The sequence below is a fragment of the Fukomys damarensis genome, unplaced genomic scaffold (assembly GCF_012274545.1).
Source record: "Fukomys damarensis isolate Sample0158 unplaced genomic scaffold, DMR_v1.0_HiC HiC_scaffold_8, whole genome shotgun sequence".
Lineage (NCBI taxonomy): Eukaryota > Metazoa > Chordata > Mammalia > Rodentia > Bathyergidae > Fukomys > Fukomys damarensis.
In genome coordinates, this window is record NW_022900920.1 from 21,671,864 (window position 1) to 21,694,195 (window position 22,332).

At 32.3% G+C, this 22,332-nt stretch overlaps 1 protein-coding gene across 1 annotated transcript in view; it reads right to left on the reverse strand.

The window, feature by feature from the left end:
• Window positions 1–22,332, reverse strand: part of Atrnl1 (attractin like 1) — a 656,020-nt gene that overhangs the window by 410,932 nt on the left and 222,756 nt on the right. The window contains exon 21 of the mRNA XM_033761235.1: window positions 8,908–8,960. Within this exon, the coding sequence (XP_033617126.1) occupies window positions 8,908–8,960 (53 nt within the window). The remainder of the gene's footprint in view (window positions 1–8,907; window positions 8,961–22,332) is intronic.

A 22,332-nucleotide genomic window follows, 5' to 3' on the forward strand; every position in this document is an offset into this window, starting at 1 on the left:
GTATGTCAAAATAGTTAAACTTCTGATCATTTTTCAGTGATATATAAAAATCTGCTTAGATCTTAGCTGAAATAAATGTTCCATAGGTTAAGCAAAAAACAAAACAAAGCAACAAAAAACTTGAAACTCAGTTTTCTTTACATGGATGGCTGATACTTAAGGTTTTCTTCCAATGATAAAATATTACCTAAGGCATAACAAGTATCAGTAGTATTATATCTTTGATGTTCCATGACCTCCCAAAATTTTTGGTTAAGCAACCTATCAGTAAATGTGCACCCATATACAGTCACAAAACATGTCTGTTCATCTATGAATAATACATATGAGTGTACTACCATCACATACTTACTAAAGGCCTGCTACAGGTCACATACATTTCTAAGTATAGAGGCTCAAAAGATCAGGTTCTGTGCTCATAGAATTTTATTCTAGTAAAATTTTGTTAGTTTAAAACCTAGTTGAAGGGCCAGGGATTTAGCTCAGTGGTTTGGTGACCTGCCTTGCAAGCACAAGGACCCAAGTTCAATCCCTGGTACCAAAAAAAAAAAAAAAAAAAAACTAGTTGAATTATACAAACAAATGAGATAAGTTCAAATCTTATATCTGTTATGCAAATAAAAGATTTATGATGTCTATAGAAGTTCTTTATGTGTAGCTTAGGAATATGATCTGGGGATAGAGTAATTGTGGAAGAAAAAGAGCAAATGTAAAAGTCACAATTTAAAGGAAAGTTTGGTATATTTAAGAATAAGAAGATAAAGTCATTAAAATTCATAAAAACAGAATGACGTCTCATATATCTTAGGCCATTTTGTGTTTCTGTAACACAACACAGACTGGATAATTTATAGTGAAAAGACATTCTGTGGCTCACAGTTCTGGAGGCTAGAAAAGTTAGAGATCAAGGAGCCAGAATCCAGCAAGGGTTTTCTTGCTATATCACCTCATGGCAGTAAGTAGAAATACCTATGTTTGTCAGATAATATTTAGCACATCAAGCTTTTAATATATGGAATAAAAAACTTTAGAATTTATGAATTTATTAAGGTCACATCCTGCCCACTTGTAAATAGACCAGCCATATCCTATTTAAGTATACATATATACTGATGGTTGAAATTTCCCAAAACACAAATTAATATAAAATATTAGTTTTTAAAAAAGAAAAGCTATTACTCAGAATTAGAATAAAAACAATAATTTCACTAAATATGGGGATTATTTCAATTTTTAATTTCTTTCATTGTTTTGTTGTTATGGCTTTTGAAGTAATTAACTGAGATCAATATCAGCTTTTAATTCACAGCTACAATATTTGTTAGAAATATCTCATTTTTCAAACAAGAGAAAGTATCAAATTCAATAAATAATAGGCTTGTAATGTCTGTCACCTTATTAACTAGATAAATCAAAAACAACTAGAGTTTACAGTAAGAAGAATGGATTTTTGTGTCTTTATGAGGTGTATCAAAATACAGGGAACTATGCTGCCAAATGCCATGCAACAGAAAAGCAGGCTCACAGAAACCTTATAGTGAGTCCTCATCTACCTTATCCTACTGGATCAGGCACCATGCAACCTCTGGTTATTCCCCAAAGTCATAAGGACCATTAATAGGTAAATGTGCTCAACTGATTTAGAACGTATAGAATACAACATTTCAACTAAAGACACTCAAGAGAAAGGACTTCAGAAAGTGGCAAGAATGAAAGGGTAAGTGTGTTGGAAAAAGCGGAAGTATTTTGAGGTGGAACAATAGCAATGTGTCTTTTACCAGAGTAATTTTTAAAAATCTAAACATAAACTATATTTTTATCACACTTCATATTTGTCTTGCAGTTTTACTTTTTTTTTTTTTTTTTTTTTTTTTTTTTTCAGGGATCAAACTCAGGACCTTATGCTTTTAATGCAGGTGCTGAGACCACTGAGCTAAATCCCTGGCCTGTCTTGCAGTTTCAAAGTTTGAAAAGCAACTAAGACTGTATTTAAAACAAAACCGCAGATGTATTTTTTTAAATACATTAATATCACACTGTTCTCAAGCTTTAAATTATACTGTAGCCCTGGATCTCAAATTTTGACCTAATCTTTAACATCGGAATAGTTTCCATTAACACTATTTCAAGAAACATTGTTCCTTTCAAAAGTTCTTAAGTTTAATGGTCTTATACAAGAACTGCTTTTCAAAATTTAAGTTTTAATGGTCTCATTAAAAAATGGCAATAGTGCCATCTAGTGCTGTGTGACTACTCCTTGCCATTTCTAAAAAGGCGAGGTGGACCTATACAACCTGAAGATTAGTTATCTGATGAGTTAGCCACGTGTCATATATGTCTACTTAGTTGAAGGGTAACAAATTTACATTAAGATGTGCTTTAAATATAGAATATAAACTGTACTTCAAACAATACAAAAATAATAACAGTGATAAGGAGCAATGTATCTCAATGCTTTTTAAAATAGAGATTATGTGTTATAATGAAAACATTTTAAGTATATTGAGTTAAATAAGATATGTCATATTTCCTTTTACTTTTTTAATGTAGTCAATAAAAAATTTAAAATTACTGATGATGGCTCACATTTATTGTGAACAACAGTGATTAACAAGAATACTTATATTGATCTTCAAAGTCCGAAGGCTTGGGCAGGTGATTTAGCTCAGTGGTTCGGTGGCCTGCCTTGCAAGCGCAAGGACATGAGTTCAATCCCCCAAACCAAAAAAACAAAAAACAAAAAGCAAAGGCTTGAACATTAATATGTTGCTTATTTATAATACATGAAATGTAAGTTTCATAATGTGTTCATAATTATAATTAGTACTTCTGACATAATAAAAGCTGAAGACTCAAATCAAAAAGAAATTAATAATTTTTTAATAATCAAATATATGTTCACATAAAATAAAATAGGATATTCGAAAAAAAAACAAAAATATGTAAAAAAAAAAGCTAAAGAATAAAGTTAATTTAAATGACAAATGGAACAATGTGAGCCATCAGTAAATATAATAATTGCAAGTAGGTGGAAACATGTTATATACATATGAATCTGTAAGTTCATAATGATACAAACATAAACTTTATCATCTTGAAAGATATTCAGCAGTTCTTTATTTTAAATAAAGTGGAGCTAAAGGTGTAGGGAAGGTGGGATGGGTAGGGGAAGAGTAAAAAGGGAAAAGAAAAAAATGTGAGATAATGAAAAGATGAAAATAAAGTGTTTGTAGATGGGGAGGGGAGGAGGGGGTGAAGGGAGGGCAGAGGTAAGGGGAAAAAATGAGAATCAAGACTTGTCATGTAGAGGTACAAGATCCCAACAATGAATGTAACTGTACTGTATCCCTAAAATGTACCAATAAACTCAATTAAAGCTGAAAAAAAATAAATAAATAAATAAAGTGATAAATAAAAAGTAAAAGAATACAGAAAATAAATAGGAATAAAAGGAAGGACTATATACTTTACCATGACTTTCCTATATGATGTTTACCAATGTTTCCAATGTTTAACCAAATAAATATTGAGATGACATGTTTTTATAAAAGTATTTCAAATGAGAAATTAAATTATATTTTTGCAACTCTGATAAATAATAATGTAAACTGTGAGCATCAGTATCTGCTAAAGCATAAAAATGAATACTAGAACACATACTGTCACTCTTCTGCATGAAAAAAACCTGTTAAGTATTATTTAATATAAATCAAATCTAAATCAGATTAAGACTTTATATCATGGTTTAGCATGTCTGATTGATATTTTAAGACAGATTTTTTTTTTATTTTGAGCAGGGTGTCCTCTGAAGTATAGTACGTTGAGCAGCAGTACCTTCCCAAAATAATTAGATACCATATTGCAGTAATACATGTATATCCATGTTCACAGAAGCAAAATTCATAAAGGCTAAATCTCAGAAGTGGTGTATATATGTTTACCAATAGATCCATGGATAAGAAAAATGTAGTATTTACACACAATGGAGTAATATTTTGTTATAAAGAAATATAAGCTTGAGTTAGTTGTAGGAAAATGGATGCATCTGGAGATGATAATTTTAAGTAAAACAAATCAGACTCATAAACTTACATATTGCATGGTTTATTTTATATGAGAAATCCCAAATTTAAAAATAACAAATTAAAAGATAGGTAATAGGAAAAGAGAGACAGATCTTTTGCAAAAGAAAAAGGGATTGAGAGATGGAGAGAGAAGTGAGGGAGTGGAAGGAAAAAGAAGAAAAAAGAAGGAAGATCTGTTATGATGATATATCAACTCCCCAATAGAAATTAATCATTACATACTGCAAGCAAGTACTAATTAAAAAAAGAAAATTTTTAAAAAGAAAAAGAAATTAAAATGTAAAGATAAAATCATATACAGACTACATCTATTTTAAGAAGGCAAACATACTATGCATTGCTTGAGGATGTAGAGAAATTGAAACTCATAAACTACTAGTGTGAATTAAAAACTAATAAATTACTAGTATGAATTAAAACATACATGCTGGAGACTAATGTGCAAGATTCTTACAAAGTTAAAAATTTTAATAAGTATAATAAGTATAATTAAGCAATTATACTCCTAAGACTCTACCTAAGGATAATGAAAATGTGTTTCCACCCAAAGACTCTATAAATGCTCACAAAATTGTTTTTTCTTAAAGAAGCCTAGAAATAATCCCAATTATCAATTTGATAACAGACAAAAAATGTAGTCATTAATGTTATATCTCTCATTAACTTAAAAAATTAAAATCACTATTTAAGTAAAATAGAGATTATTTATGGTCATTTAAATTAATGCTGAAAAAATATAAATAAACAAACACCCATTGCTCATAATAATGCCCACCAATGTGTATAAAACAAAATTTCTTCAAATTAATAACAATGAGAAGAAAAAAAGTATATTATATGTTGAAAGATTAAATATTTTCCAAGATGGAGAAGAACTGAAGGAGATAAAAATAAATATTTGCATGCTAGCATGTATTAGAGGTGCTACCCATTGCAATAAGGCAAGAAAAAGATATAAAAGCTATTCAGATATGAAAGAAAAGGCAAACTGCTTTATTTCCAGAAGATATTATCCATATAGAAATTGTGATAGAATCAACTAAAAATGGGCTGGGGATTTAGCTCAGTGGTTTGGTGGCCTACCTTGCGCTTGCAAGGACCCCAGTTCAATCCCCGGTACCAAAAAAAAAAAAAAAAAAAAAAAAAAAAAAAAAAAGAAAAGTAAACTCAAAATATAAAAAAACTGTAAATCAAAGCAAACAAAAGAAATATTATTTTACCATTATCAAAGCATCAAAATGTAAAATATATAGGGGAGAAGTTGACCAAAAAAATGCAAGACATGTACAATAAAGACTATGAAATATTGCTCAAATAAATTTAATATTAAGAAAAACTAAAGAGAAATATCATATCTATGCAACAAAAGACCCATAGTTAAAATGTCAACTCCTTAAATTCTTCTATGAATTCAGTACAATTTCATTCTAAATTCTAGCATGTGCTTCTGTGTTAATTCACAATCATACTCTTTAGAGTCTTCCTACATTAATGAAAAAATTTGAATATCCAAAATAAATTTGAAAATTAAGAACAAATGCTATCTGACTACAAGACTTATTCAAAACTATATTAATTATAAAGGTGGTGCTGGCACAAAAATAAGTAGATTAATAGTATTTTTCAAAAATCAACAAACAAACTAAAACTAAAAATTTCTTTTAGCTCAGGAATTCCCCTTCTAGGTTTCTGCTCCAAACCATTAAATACATCATATATATCCATGTTTACAAGTGATACAGATATACCCATGTTTATAGCAGCATGAAGTCTTGGAAGAAGACTATATATTCATCAGCAGATAAATGGATAAATAAAATGTGGTATATACACAGGAAAAAAAGATAAATTTGAGTCATTTGTAGGAGAATGGATGCAACTTGAGATCATAATTTTAAATTTAAAAATTAGACATAAGACTTAAATATCACATGGTTTCTCTTACATGAGAACCCCAAAGCATAAATAAAGAGAAAAATGAAAGACAGATAACAGGAAGTAGGGACACAGATCTTTCTCAAAAGGAAAGGGGATCAAGAGATCAAGGCAGAGGGCAAAGAGCAGATCAAAAAAGAATGAAAAAGAGAATTAAGATGTGTTATTTACACATACCAACTCCACAGAAGGAATGTAAACATTATACTTTGCAAACATGTACCCCAAAAAGGAAGAGGATCAAGATAGAGGATAGAAGGAACAGGGAAGAAAAGGAAAGAGGATAAGAAAAGGAATTAAGATATTTTATGTACATGTACCAATTCCCCACAAAGAATGAAAAAATTATGTTCCACAAACATGTACTTAAACCCCCCCCACACACACACACAAAACAAATAGGATCAAAGGATGGATGGAAGGAGGAGGGAAGAAAGAGATAGAGGATAAAAAAGAAATTAAAATGTTTAATGTGCATGGACCAAATTCCCACAAGGAATGTAAACATTACATACTACACACATGTACTAATAAACTAAAATAATTTGTTTTGGGGGTACTGTGGATCGAACTCGGGACTTTGTGATTGCAAGGCAGGCGGTGGAACCACTGAGCTAAATCCCTGGCTCAAATTAACATAATTTTTAAAATATGGAGACAAATAGAAATTGGAGGAAGAGAGGAGGAAAGGATGAAAAAAGAATTAAGATGCATAATGTACATGTAACAACTCTCCATGATAAATATAATCATGTGTTACAATATGTACTAATACAAATTTTAAAATGTTTTAAAACACTGCAAAAACAACTATTGATGGTGTCATGGGTTGTGTCTAGATTTCACCCCAAAGCTTCATGCTTCATAGGTGGGGCTTTTTCAGAGGTGGTTGGATCAAGAGTGTGTGTTGCTGGGATTGATTCATGGTGCAGTGCTAGGATCAAGGGCACTAGGATTATGGGTGTGAGTGATACCCCCAACAAGTAGCTTGGATAAGTCATAAGGGATATAAACAGAACTGAAAGACAATCTACAATGTGGGAAAAAATTTTTACTAGCTGCTCTCAGACAAAGGATTCTTATCTAGAATATATAAAGAACTCAAAACAATCAGCCTCCCAAATATAAAGACCCCGATTCAAAAATGGGCATCTGAAATGAACAGACATTCTCAGACAAAGTAAAAGCAGCAGGTAAATCTATGAAAAAATATTCCATATCACTGGTCATTCAAAAGATGCAGATGAAAACAACACTGAGATTCCACCTCACCCCACAAAGAATGGCTGCTATCAAGAAATCACACAATAACAAATGTTGGCAGGGTTTTGGGGAGAAAGGAACTCTTCTCTATTGTTGGTGGGAGTGCAGACTGGTGCAACCACTATTGAAATCAATATGGAGATACCTCAAAGAGCTGGGACTGGAGGTTTCATTTAACCCAGGTATCCCTCTGCTGGGTATCGTTTCAAAAGAATTAAAAGAATCATATCATAGTGATATATGCACACCTATGTTTATAGCGGCACAGTTTGTAATAGCTAAAACTTGGAAACAGCACATTTGCCCATCAGTTGGAGACTGGATAAAGATGTAGTTTTTCTATAAAATGGAATACTAGTCAGCCACGAAGAATGAGAAATTAGAATCATTCATAGGAAAATGGATACATATTGAGGATACACTAGTAAGTGAAGTAAATAAGTCACACATGTGTAAATACTGAATAGTTTCTTTGGAGTGAAAAACTATAATAGTAGAGCCGGGCATGGTAGCGCATGCCTGTAATCCCAGCACTCAGGAGGCTGAGGCAGGAGTATCGCTGTGAGTTCAAGAACAGCCTGGGCTACATAGTGAGTTCCAGGTCAGTATCAACTACATAGTGAGACTTTGTCTCAAAAAACAAAACAAAACAAAAACTATAATAGCACATAAGATCCTAATGATATAACTGACAATGTGAAATAGGAAGAAAAGGAATAAAGGTGTAGGGAAAGTGGGAAGGGTAGGGGAAAGGTAATAAGGGAAAAGAAAAAAATATGAGAAAATGAAAAAATGGAAATAAAGTATTTGTAAATGGGGAGGGTAAGAGGGGGTGAAGGGAGGGCAAGGACAAGGGGGGGAAATAAGAACCAAGACCTGTCATGTAAAGATACAAGATCTCAATGGTGAATATAACTGTACTGTATACCTAAAATGTACCAACAAATTCAATGATAGAAAAAAAAAAACATAAGGGATAGGAAGAGTCCTGGTGCTCTCCTGTGTGCGCTCCTACTTTCTGTCTGCTACGCACTTTTTCTCCTCTGCCATGCCACCCTGCCCTCGTGCCAGCTGAGTAGAGACTGAGACTTCTACAAACGGTGAGCTAAATAAACCTTTCCTCTGTTAACTTTGGGTGTCAGGTATTTTGTCTCAGCAATGAGAAAAGTAACTAAGACAGATGGTGTTTAGAAATGCTAAATAATTTTAACTCTCACACACTGTTAGTAGGAATGCAAATCAGAACAACCATTTACAAACAGTTTGGCTGTTGTGTGAGCTAAATATATATCTATCATAAGATAGGTACCAAACAAAAGCTATCCTGGCACACAATTAGAGCTGTTTTTGGTAATAACCAAAACTGCATCTGCAAAAAATCTCACCAAAAAAACTATTTGTTTAAAAATTAATTATAATTTTTAAAATTGTATTAAAATTACCTGTCTACTCAAGGTCATTATTTTGTTTCATGTTTAGAATAATTTATATTGCTATTTTACTGTTAGGAAAAAAGGCACCAAATACATTTAAAAGAATATAAAACTATAGTTATTCAAGATGATTTTTAGTATCTGAAACTAATAATACAAACTATTTAATATTAAAATACGCAAATACTTACAATAACATGTTCCTCTAAGTGGATTACCAACATAGCGATTTTCAGAGTCACATCTATGAAAACACAAAAACTTATTTACTATCAAATAATGTAATGTAATTCAAAGCCTCATTTTATGCAAAAAATATTTAAACTCTACATTAAACATATAGTATAAATTTTATCAGTAAATGAAATTTCACAAATTAAGTCTTCAAAAGAATCAATTTTAGAAAACCTATAAAGAAAGCACAACTGAAAGAAAAATACAAAGATAAACATCTAAGAGAAATATGAGACATCAAAAGAATGGATAAGATTATGCACTTTGGGATATATATCAATTCTTAATAATATGAGAAGAAAGTAAATTTATGGATAAAGCAGGTAGAAGAAAAAAATTGAAGGAATTCATAAATCCACATTTTCTTACTGGTGGTATTCTTTGAAATTGATCTATAGTTCCTCAGTTTCCACAACAATGAATCTATATTTTTTAAAAAGTCTCCTTAGTTGTGCTAAAACAATTTTCATTAAGTCAGCCAACCCAGACAAACTAGACAATATGAACTAAATTCAGGAGCTCTAACTTTTAATTCATGGAAGCAGATTATTAAAAATATAAAAGATCATTCATATTCATAAGCTCAATGTTAAATGCATCAAAATATGGTTCAATATAGCAGTAAAAGAAAAACTAGAGTTTTTCAAAATTTTTTAAATTATATTTTTCACTACCTATTTTCAGAATAAAACCAAAATAATGACTGCTGGTAACAGATATACATTGGTTTTATATAATGCTATTTCTTGGAGGGCTTCCAAAGCAAACTTTATACAATATATATGTAAGAGGATACCAATGCAGTGACTTATTACTCAAATTAAATAGTTTAAAGTTTAAGAGAACTTCTGAAATGTTTGGCTTTAGTAGACCTCAGTACAAAAATATTATAATACACAAATATTTTAATGAAGAATCAAATAGTGAAAATGAAAAGCTAAAGATTCATAATACATTTTCAATGCATTTAACTATGTGCTTGCTAGTTTTTATATTTTTACAAAAATAATAAGTAAATTTTTCTATACTAACTACAAAAATATAATATGTGGAAACAGCACCTCAATGTTTTTTAGTTATTTTAAATAAAGCAACGATGGGTATAAAATAAGTAAAAACTTTGGTTTTTAAATAAAAAAAATTTACATAGAGGCCCATTCCTACATTATCCAGAATGTGACACTGGAAAAATTACCTTTACAAATCCCAATTTTCTTTCTCAGTAAAATGGGTATAGTGACACTATCCATATCACAGAATTATAATAAGAGCTAAATAAAAGTGCTCAGTTCAAAGGCAGGCATTCACTAAATCTCAATATTGGTTTGCTATGATGATACTAATGATGACTACGGTGGAAAAGGAACAACATTAATAAAGCTAAAGGTAGGATATCCTATTTGCATCTACCAAATATCAAAGTAACACAAAAAAGAAAATAATTTAGAAAAATATTATACCAAAATATTGTCAAAAATGTATTCATCACTGTTCCAAAATATAACAGTGCAAATCTATACCGCAGTCACCAGCCTAAGCCACCAGAATGAATCAAACTGACAAGTAATATATAACAGTTATTATTTTATACCAAGTAAGCATTTTAAATAACTTGATAAAACTGATACACATATACCAGAAAATCTTTCTACATTAAAATGTTGAAGCTTACTTTATTTCTTCACAGAGTTAAATTTGGAACATACTAGGAAGCTATGTATTTCATCTCCTGATATTTCAAGGTAACTTTTAGTTACAAATATTAACAAAAATAAATGCTTGCCGTGTATCCCCCTTCTTTGGCATAGTGTCTGTTCCTCTTGTAATTGTTTCTGTCTTTTAATTAGTATATCTCAATTTTAAATTGATATTCTATTCTTTATTATGTAATTGTTGTGCTCCACCTCCTCCTCATTTTTTTTTTTTTTTTTTTTTTTTGCTAACACGCCCAACAATTCTATATGTCTTAGAGCCTGTTCAGACCACATAGAGTTAGGACCACACAACTTTATTATGCTTGCAGCCAATGTAATGATTCAGTTGTGATCATGAACTATGCTAAATTCCTAAAAACAGTCTTTAATGAAAGTAATTCTTGTACAAGGCCTGGGAGGTTTACAAAAGTTTTTAGACATAAATGGGAGTCAAACAGTAAATTAACCCAAAACACCAGATTAACAGTTCGCTTATTTAGCCAGTAGTCTTGCTTAATGAACAAGATTATTATTTAAGATTATTCAAATGACAACACAGTAACTAAAAATACCAACCTAGTATTATTGATGTAGGACGGTACTATATCATACCTCTATGAATGTAAAATATCTAGTACCTGCTTTATGATACATAGTAGGGGCCATGCTTTGATCAGAGCTACATTTAATGATATTACTCTAGATTGTTTTCTTTCCAGATGATGATTAAGAGGCTAATAGAAAAAATGGTGCCAGGTATCACAGCAGCAACAGAACTTGGCTGTTGTCTGGATATTATTCTTTTTTTGTTTTTGTTTTTGTTTTAATGGAATGTGCTGAATGTCTATAATTTTGTTCAGATGATTGCAGAACCTGGAAAAGCTGTTGCTGCTATCGATGCATAACATACTATTATTAGTCTTTATATATATATAGATATACACACACACACACACACACACACACACACACACACATATATAAATTGAATTTTGGGAAACTTTAACGGCGTTGGCAACTTTGGAAAAAGTCATCCCAATTTACTGTGTTGACTTGGCATTGCATAGAAATGGACAACCATATTGGTCTAGAAATGTTAATGTATTTTATTTTATTTTTTTTCCCTGTGTACAGGGGTAACACATCGTACTAAATATGTAAGGTCATATCTACGTGGGTTTGATTACAGAAACTAATAAAGTATTCTCTAAATAATGAAAAAAGAATAAGAAAAGACTATAAGTGTGAGAAGCAATTTAAATATGTTCAGGGACCATTTTCATCTCCAGAATTAAGGATTATTTTGATGTTACATCATTGCCTTTTCTCTTTTACTTTCCTTTTTAGTTTTATTTTAGGATTCCCTATTTTTAATGTTCATACAGAGATTTCTTTAACTGAAATACCGAATAGTTTCTTTGGTGTGAAAAACTACAATAGTACACAGGAAGGAGGGGGTGAAGGGAGGGCAGGGACAAGGGGAAAAATGAGAATCAAGACCTATTATGTAAAGGTACAGAATCCCAATGATGAATGTAACTGTATTTGTATACCTAGATTGTACCAATAACCTCAATAAAAAAAAAAAGCTAGGAAATAGAAATTATTCATGAAAGAGTTTACTACCTCTTGAAACAACCTTAAAATTTCAAAAATGTACACAATAAAAGTATTTTATTAAGTTTATTGCTACAATTATAAATCACTTTCATCATACAAATTTTATCTGTACATGATATATCTCGATCCTTATTTTTCCCATTCCCTGCCTTTCCCCTTAACACTCTTCTCTTACTTGTATACAAAAGCTTGGTTTTATTTTATCTTTCTTTTCCCTTCCTTTCATTTCCCCTCCCCCTTCGGTGCCCCTCCCCATTTTAATAATTTCTTCCTATTTCACAATTTCTATTACATATTTTGGACCTCATTTAGATTTTCAGTTGCTTGTACAACAGAAATAATGCAATATTTGCATATGAGTGTTTAATTTATTTCATTTAAGAAAATGGTGTCAAGGTGCTTTCATTTACGCATAAAGTCTCAAGTTTATCTCTCTTTATGGTTGATCAGCACTCCATTGCATAAAAAAACCACACCACATCATTTCTATCTATTCATCAGTTGATGGGTAATTGGGCTGATTCCAAGTTCGGGCTATAACAAAGCTTGCCACTATAAACATGGGTGTGCATATATTGCTGTGGTATGGTGCTTTTAAGCCTTTCTAAAAGATACCAAGAAGGGGATAGCTGGAACAAATGGAACTTCTAGTTTTAGTTTTTTGAGGAATCTCCACAAATAATTTCCACAGTGATTGCACCAGTCTGCACTCCCACCAAAGTGGAGAAGGGTTCCTTTTCCTCTTAGCCCTGTCATCATCTCTTATTGGTTGATTTCTTGAGAACAGCCATTAGTTCTGGAGTGTTGTTTCAATCTGCATGTTTCTGATGACAAATATATTGCTATATATATTTACTTGCTATTTATATTTCTTCATCTGAAAAAATGTCTTTTCATTTCAGATGTCTATTTTGGATTGGGTCTTTAAATTTGGGGAGGTCTGATTTTTTTTTTAGTTCAATATATATTTTAGATATTAGTCCTTTGTCTGAAGAACTGCTGTCAAAAATTTTTCCCCATACCCGTCTCTTCACCTTTTTGGTGGTTTCTTTTGCTGTTTAAAAGCTTTTTAGTAAGATGAATCCTGGTTGTTGTTCTTTTTTCATATTTCTTGTACAAAAAAATTTTTGTTCATGAAGTCTTTGCCTACACCAGTGTCTTCAAGAGTCAAACCTATTCTCTTTCAGCAGATTTAGTGTGTTTGTTTTAATATGTAAATTTTTGATCCATTTCAATTTTAGTTCAGTGCCTGGTGAAAGACATGGATCAAGTTTTAATCTTTTACATTTGGAAAGCCAGCTTTTCCAACACCACTTATTAAAGAGGCCATCTTTCTTCCATTGAAGGTTTTTGGGCCCTGTGTCAAAGATAAGGTAGCTGAGTGTTTCTGCATCTTCTAATCAGTCTAATCAATTCCACTGATCCTCGGGTCTGGTTTTTTAGGTTGTTTTGTTTTGTTTTTGTTGTGGGGGTGTTACCAGTACTGTGTTGTTTTTATCACAATACCTCTGTAGTATAATTTCAAGTCAGGGATTGTGATTCCTCTTGCCTTGTTTTTGTCCCTCAGAACCGCTTTTGCTATTCTAGGTCTCTTCTGGTTCCAAATGAATTTTAGGAGTGTTTCTCTAGTTCTGGGAGATACGTTAGTGGTATTTTGGCTAGAATTGCATTAAATCTGTATAACAATTTTGGAAGTATGGCCATTTTTACTCTGTTGGTTCTTCCTACCCACAAGCAAGGGATATCTTTGCATTTTCAAATATCCTCTTTGATTTCCTTTTTCAGAGTACTATAGTTTTCAATGTGAATATCTCTTACTTCCTTTGTTAAATTCATTCCTAAGTATTTCATTTTATTTGATCCTATTGTGAAAGCTGTGGTTGACTGAATTTCTCTCAGTAAGTTTGTTATTTGTGTACAGGAATTCCACTAATTTTTGAATGTTGACTTTGTACCCAGCTATGCTACTAAATTTGGTCATTAAATCTAGAGGTCTTTTGGTGGAGTTTACTCTGCAAGTAATGATAATTTAGTTTCTTCTTCTCCTGTTTTTACTTCTTTCTCTTGTCTAATTTCTCTGGCTAATGGTTCCATCTATATTAAATAGGTGGGGAGATATTGGACATCCTTGTCTTATTTCTGATTTTAGAGTGAAAGCTTACAATTTTTGATCATCTAATATGATGTTGTCTGTTGATTTGTCAGACATGACTTCTATCAGACTGAAATAAAAACTATTTATTACATACCTAAAACTTGGAAACAGCACAATTGCCCATCATTTGGAGACTGCATAAAGATGTGGTTTTTCTATAAAATGGAATACTACTCAGTCATAAAGAATGAGAAACTGAAGTCATTCATAGGAAAATGGATGCATACTGAGGCCATACTCTTAAATAAAATAAAAAGGATGCACATGTGTAAATAAAATAAATAGTTTCTCTAGTATGAAAAACTAAAAGTGTAAATAAGATCCAAATTGTATAACTGACAATGTGAAATAGGAAGAAAAGAGCTAAAGGTATAGGGAAAGGAAATAAGGGAAAAGAAAAGGAAATGAATATGAGAAAAGGAAAATAATGGAAATAAAGTCTTTGTAAATAGGGAAGGGTGAAGGGGGTAAAGGGAAGTCAGGGGTATGGGGGAAAAATGAGAAACAAGATCTGTCATGTAAAGGTACAAGATCCCAATGATGAATGCAACTGTACTGTATACATAAAAAGTACCAATAAACTCAATAAAAAATATTTATTACAAATTTCTGTAGGGTTTTATTATGAATGGGTATTGGACTTTGACAAATGCTTTTTCTGCACCTATTGAGACGATGATATGGTTTTTGTCCTTGGCTCTGTTATATGGTGTATTACATCTATTTTTTTGTATACATTGACCCATCCCCTGCATTGCTGGAATAAATCCTACTTGGTCATGATGTATAAACTTCTTGATGATTTGCTGCATTGTGTTTGCCAGTATCTTATTGAGCATTTTTGCCTCTATGTTCATTAGGAGATTGGCATGTATTTCACTTTTTTTTTTTTTTGGTTGGATTCTTCCCTGGTTTTGGTATCAGGGTAATGCTTGCTTACCAGAATGAGTCTGAGGGTATTGCTTCCCTTTCAATTTCTTTGAAGATTTTGAGGAGTAGTGGCACTAGATCTTCTCTAATTTTCCTGTAGAATTCACCTGTGAATTCAACGGGGCCTGGATATTTTTCTTTGTTGATAGATTTTTAATTACATATTTAATTTTGTTGACTAATATTGGTTTATTTAGATTTTTTATATCTCTTGATTCAGCTTTGGTAATTCATATGTATATAGGAATCTGTCCATTTCTTCTGTTTTCAATTTTAATAGAATAAAAGTTCTCACAGTAGGTATAGATGACCATCTGAATTTCTGCAGAGTCTGCTGTGATTTCACCCTTTTCATTCCTATGTGCATAGATTTGACTCTCCTTTTTTTTTTGATAAGGTTAGCTAAGGATTTATCTATTTTATTTAATCTTTCAAAGAATAAACTCTTCAATTTATCAGTTCTTTGCATTGTTTTTTTAGTCTCCATTGCATTAATTTCTGCTCTTATCTTTACAATTTCCTCCCTCATACAAGTTTTGGGCTTGACTTGTTCTTTTTCTAGAAGTTTAAGGTTCAACACTAGATTGAGTTCATTCTGTTTTCCTAATATGAGAGTTTATGGCTATAAATTTCCCTCATTGGAATGCTTTCATTCCAGCCTGTAAGTTCTGGTATGTTTTGGCATGATCATTTAATTGTAGAAACTGTCTAATTTGTTCTTTAATTTCATCTGTGACTCAATAATTGTTCAATGAGGTGTTATTTAATTTCCATGTGTTTATGTAGTTGTTCTTGTTGTTTCTTTTGCTATTGAGCTCCAATTTCATTGCATTGTAGTCTGATAATATGCATGGGGTAATTCCAGTTCCTTTATATTTACTTAAGCATGTTCTATGGACTAGTATGTGGTTTATTTTGGAGAACACCCCATGAGCAGCTGAGAAGAATGTGTATTCTGATGTTGTGGGGTGAAACATTCTGCAGAAATCCACTAAGTCCATTGTTCGTATGTTTGAGTCAGTTCTCATAGTTCATTGTTGTTGTCTTTTGTTGTTGGTTTTTTATTTGTCTAGTTGATCTATCTGTTTGTGACAATAGGATATTAAGATCCCCCATGATAGTTGCATTAATGCTTATTTGATTTTTTCATGTTCATTAATATTTGAAAGTGCCGATATTTGGTGCAAATATATTTATGATTTCATCTGTTCTTCTTTGAGTTTCCCCTTAACAAGTATGTAGTGACCTTCTTTGCTGTTTTTGATCAGTCTTGGCTCAAACTTCATTTTGTTTGTAAATAGGAAGCTACCCTTGCTTTATTCTACGTTCCTGTTCTATATTGTTTTTCATCCTTTGATTTTTCAGTCTATGAATTTCTTTTCAATTTAAATGTATTCCTGTATGCAGCAATTTGTTGAATCTTGAATCTTGATCCATTCGGTTTCTTTTCACTGGTGAATTGAGAACATTTACATTGATGTTTATAACTGATATATATTGACTTACCCTCATCATATATTGTTTTCCTGTTCTTGGTTCCCTGTTTTCCCCTCGTTTAATTGCTTGCCTTGCCTGGTAGCATCTTTCTATTGGTGTTCTTGGAATTGTGGTATTCATTTCTCTTCCTAAAATATCTTTCAGAACATTTTGTACAGCTGATTTGGTGGTCATGAATTTCTTCAGTTCTTTGTCATGGAAATATCTTATTTCTCCATTATTTCTGAAAGATAGTTTTGCAGGGTACATCAATCTGGATTAGAGGTTGTTTTTTTTTCAGGATTTAAAATAACTTCATTCCAATCTCTCTCTGTCTTAGGGTTTTACACAATAAAAGTCTGATCCACATTGAAAGGACAACTGGAGTACAGGGAGTTGGGAGAAGGCCTTCCACCATGCAGTCTTTGAAACATTCTTTGTTCCAGTCCTTAGCATCACTAATCACGAGGGGAATAACAATCAAAACTAAAGAAAATACCATTTCACCTCAATATGAATGGCTATAATGAAAAACACTAAATGTAACAGGTGCTGGCGAGGATATGGAGTAAGGGGAAGCTTTGCACAATGCTGAGTGGAATGTAAATTAACATAGTCATGGTGAAAGAGTACGGAGCTCCCACAAAAAGCTAAAAGTGAAAGTACCATAGGATCCAGAAATTGCACATCTGAGTTATATTCAAAAGAAAGGAAATCTGTGTGTCAAAAAAGACATCTCCATGCCCAAGTTCATTGTAACACTCTCACAACAGCCAAGAAAAAGGAAATAAGTGTCCACCAACTGATAAAAGGATCAGTGCATATGTGGATATATATATTGGAATTCAGTCATAAAAAATAATGAAATCCTGTCATTTGCAATGACATGGATGCAACTACAGAGAATTATTTTAAGTGAAATAAGTCAAGCACAGAAAGATAAATATCACATGAACTTACATGTGGAATATAAAATGTTGATATCATAAAAATTCACAATGGTTATCAGAGACTGGAGGGTGGGGTGGTGAGTAGACGGGATGGGGAAAATATGATCAATGGAATTAAGTTGCACTTACATAGGAGTGAGAAGAATAAGAAGTTCTAGTGCGCTATTGAACCACAGAGGACTATAAACAGTGGTTAGCATTATATCTCTGAAAAAGCAAGAAATGGTCTTTGAATGTGTTCACATAAAGGAATGATAAATGATTGAACATCTGACAGATATATTTAATTTGATTACACAATTTACACATGTACTAAATTCCATTACATAATTCCATTATGTGTAATTTTTATGTATCAGTTAAAATAAATATAATTTTTAAAAAATGTTTAAGGGACAGGGATATAGCTCAGTGGTGCCACCTCCTGCCTCACAAACCCAAGATCCTGAGTTTGTTCCCTGGTACCAAATAAACAAATAAGTAAATAAAATAAAAGTAATTATTAAATTAGGACATAATACACAATGTCTATTTCCTAGGCCAAATCAGAAACATTGTTTTCTTTTCCACAATCAGTAAATGTTAAGCTAAAATTTATCAATAGTGTCTTCTGAACTATCAGTGTAATTCCTTCTGGTGCATATTAACAGTGATAAACAGATTTTTTTAAAGAGATAGGGCCTTTCTGTGCTTGTTGCCCAGCCTATCCCTGCTTCAAGCAATCCTGTTGCCAGGTTTACAGAGGTACATCACTGACCTGATTTAAATATAATTTTAAGTGAATTAATGTTATTTTGGGGGTCCATAGACTCTGCAAATGAAGATCTAGATCACATTCACAGAGTCTTAATTTTCCACTTATGCAGCTGATAACTGTCTGCTTACTGGCTGATGGTTTGTATTTGTTCCTGAGGATATAAATTAAGCAATAATCTAGTGTGTTTCTCAACACTCTTAGTCATTACTGCAAATCCTGCCAGCTAATATTCTCTGGTGACCATCTGGCCTTCTGGACTATTACTTATATCTATGTTTAAGAGTTAAATGTTACCATGGGACCTCTTTTATTCTGGAATTTTGAAATGTCCTTTGATACTACAGAACATATATCTTCGGCAACATCTTCCACAATATACTGTGGCTTACAGAAAATAGCTACTTGCTGAATTTCACAAAAACTACAGAGTTCCCCCTTATTGTTGTACTCCTTACTATCTTATTAAGGAAACACCTGGAAGACATCCATGAATATACAGAGAGTTAATGGGCACTATTTATTCAATGTTCCCACCAAAACTCAAGATGAAATTTAATCCTCATTGTGAAAAACTAAGAGGCCTTTTAGAGATTATTGTCATAAAGGCTCTGCCTTCATACATGGATTAATCCAGTTGTGGCTTAATAGATTAATGTGTTATCTCAAGAGTAAGTCAGTCCTAAAAGCACATTTGACTCGGTCTCTTGTATACACCTTCAGTCTGTGATTCTCTGTGCCACTGTGAGACACTGCACAGTCCTCATTAGCAAAAAAGGCCTTCACCCACTGTGGCCCCTCAACCTCAGACTGCCTAGGATCCAGAACTATGAAATGAAAAATGTTGAAGTTTCCCAGTAGAGGCAGAAGATGCTCTATAAGAGGATAAACTTCTTTTTATGACGCATAACCCTCAGGTGAAATTGTTGCATTGATTTCAAGGAAAGAGAGGCTAATCTACTTTAGCAAAAAATACTGGACTTTTTTTCCAACTAGAAGTGCTGAGGGTATCTAGGATTTTAAGTTCTGAGGTGATATTAATAAGAATCACCATTCAACGTTTTAAAAGTCCCACTCCTTCCCATTAGGCAGTGACTTTGGCATAAAAGAACTGTCATGGCTGAGGTTTCAGTTTCATTTGCCCTCAACAAGCTTTACGATTTAATTCTGGGAATGATTTTCAACATTATCTTCCCTATGGTGACATGAGATAAATGTCTTTAAATGCTATTATTGAAGGTGTGCTGATGTTCATACCATGGGCTGAGGTGATGACAAATTATCCTTTCAAGGTTATATACAGGAAAAAACTTGCCAAGTTTATAATTCTTATAATTATCATACTTTTCAAGTGCTAATAATACATAAACACTAATGCTTCTCCTCAAAGCTATACATTACCCCAATTTAACACATATAAGATTCTTAATAATGACTATATTAATCAGATTAAACCCTAGCGCACTTATAATCCACATCATAGTACTGAGTGCGAACGGATAACTCATCATTTATAAAAACCTCATGATGAAGATCTGTTATCTAGAGCCACTAGTAGAGTCAGTAGCAAATGACTCAGTAGAGATACCTCACCAAGTGGACTTGGGTATTCATATTTTCTATGAGTAATGATCTCAGGCAGCCTTGGTGAAAAGTGGGAATCGTAGGAGAACTACTAGTCCATATTGGCTGAAGACTACTCACACTGGCATTAACTGTCTAACACTTCCTCGTTGCACTTGGGCAGAAATAAGAAACTTTGTAACTGGCAAGGGAATAGAGACTTGTGATTGATGCAGGATACTGTCAAATGTAGAGAACTGTCCTCTATACCTTTAGTGAAATCATATGAGCTACAGGAGCTGCCAAGATGCATTATAAGCACTGGCTACAACAACTTACCCAAATTTTTATCTATTGTTATCATATCTCCCATTTACTTATCATTAGGGAACACTACTTTCTATTACAAAAATTGTCATCAGAGGGCTGAAAGAAAAAAGCTAAATTTCTTTATACTATTACATTGAACATGAGTTTAACTGAGAGAGATACTTTGCAGACTAAATACATGTTGCTTCACATTGTAAAACTGAAGAAATTTTATAAAAAGAGTATTCTTTAAGATCACGTCATTGCCCAAAACTAAATATTCTTTAAAACACTACATTGCCAATTATATTTATATTACAGTTTATGTTTCCTTATTTTTTAAAATTACCACTTTTATTGCCAACTGTGTATTAGGCCAACACTAGATTGAACACTGTCATTTTCATGGCAATATGAATAATTTGGCACCTTTTAAATGGAAAGTCTAATCACACCTCTTATGCTCTACCTGATGTGGCTGGCATTCCCTTCGGTGAGCTTTTCTCAAAATCTTCTCTAATTATTTCCATGAAAAACTGTTGAATATGTGAAAGAAAAGACTAAAACAGGAAAGACCCCACTGATTCCATGGGTCTCACAAGCTTCACACTACTGACAGTGTATAGTCAACCTCTGGGAATTTATCTACCACCCTACTTAAGTCTTCCAGTTTCCAAGTAAGCAAATATTCATGTTTCAAGGCTCCTGCAGGCTCTTGTCTTTTATAAAATTTTTTAGCCACTGGTTACCCTATGATCTCAATTCTGTAACGGCTTCAAGAAAACTCATGAATTTCAGTCTTTCTAAGTGCAAGAGTGGGAACGAGGTTCTTTTCAGCTGTCTACATCCTTGAGGAATTCTGGAAATACTACTATTACATTCTTTTTTATTTCTTTTACTGATGCTGTTTCCCCTTCATCTTTATACCCCAAATTTGACCCATTGTTCAAGTTCCACCTAAACAGTCCTTGCTCAAACTTTCCTTATCCTTCCAGAAGGAATTAATCATTCCCTATTTAGTATCCCATTAATACTTACTTCATTCCATTTCATAAATAAATTCACTCAATAATCATATTGTGGTACTGATATAAGAGTCCCTAAAGAAATTCACTACAGCAAAGGATAGACAAGTACACTGGTAATACAAAGAAGGAATTAGGAAATAGAAGAAGCAGAGTCAGATAAGGAAGGTTATATAAAATACACAACAAGATGTGACATCTTGATTATACACATAAAGCCAAAAAGTTACCCTGAGAAGAGGGAAGGGTTCATAGGCATGCCAAATAACTACAAAATAAATTAATATGTTGTACTTTGTCTAGCACTTCACCACAAATCAGAAAAATTCCTTAGGCAAAAAAATTGTGTTATTCATTTTCCTTAATAGAATTGAGCACTAACTATAATTATGTATGGATTTAAATGACTACCTCTGCTCCCTAACAACATTTTTTCTAATATAAAAATACCACAGCAAATAATTGCTTTAAGAATGGCGGCCCTATTCTTTATTAACCAATACTAAAAGTAGCATTACCCAATACATAAAGGTAATGAGTGACATCCATCCAGTATCTATAAAATACTCCTTACAACTTGGTATTTCTATTTCTCCACTTTTAAAAATGTATAAATAAGAACATCTGCAAAATGTATGTTGACACTTAGAACTATACATTTTCTAAATTGCTTACATATTAACTCCATATTACATAGGCTAATAAGCCCAAGATTTCAATGAATTATAATACTGTTTTCTCTTTTCTAGAATCAAAAAACATGACACTGAGTAATGACTATAAATAGATATATGATAATATCATTTATGAAAATCTACAGTAAACATTTTCCATGTTTAGGATCATGGTAGAAACACATTTCATTTTTGTCTGTAATACTGTAACTATAGTCTATAGAAATTATTT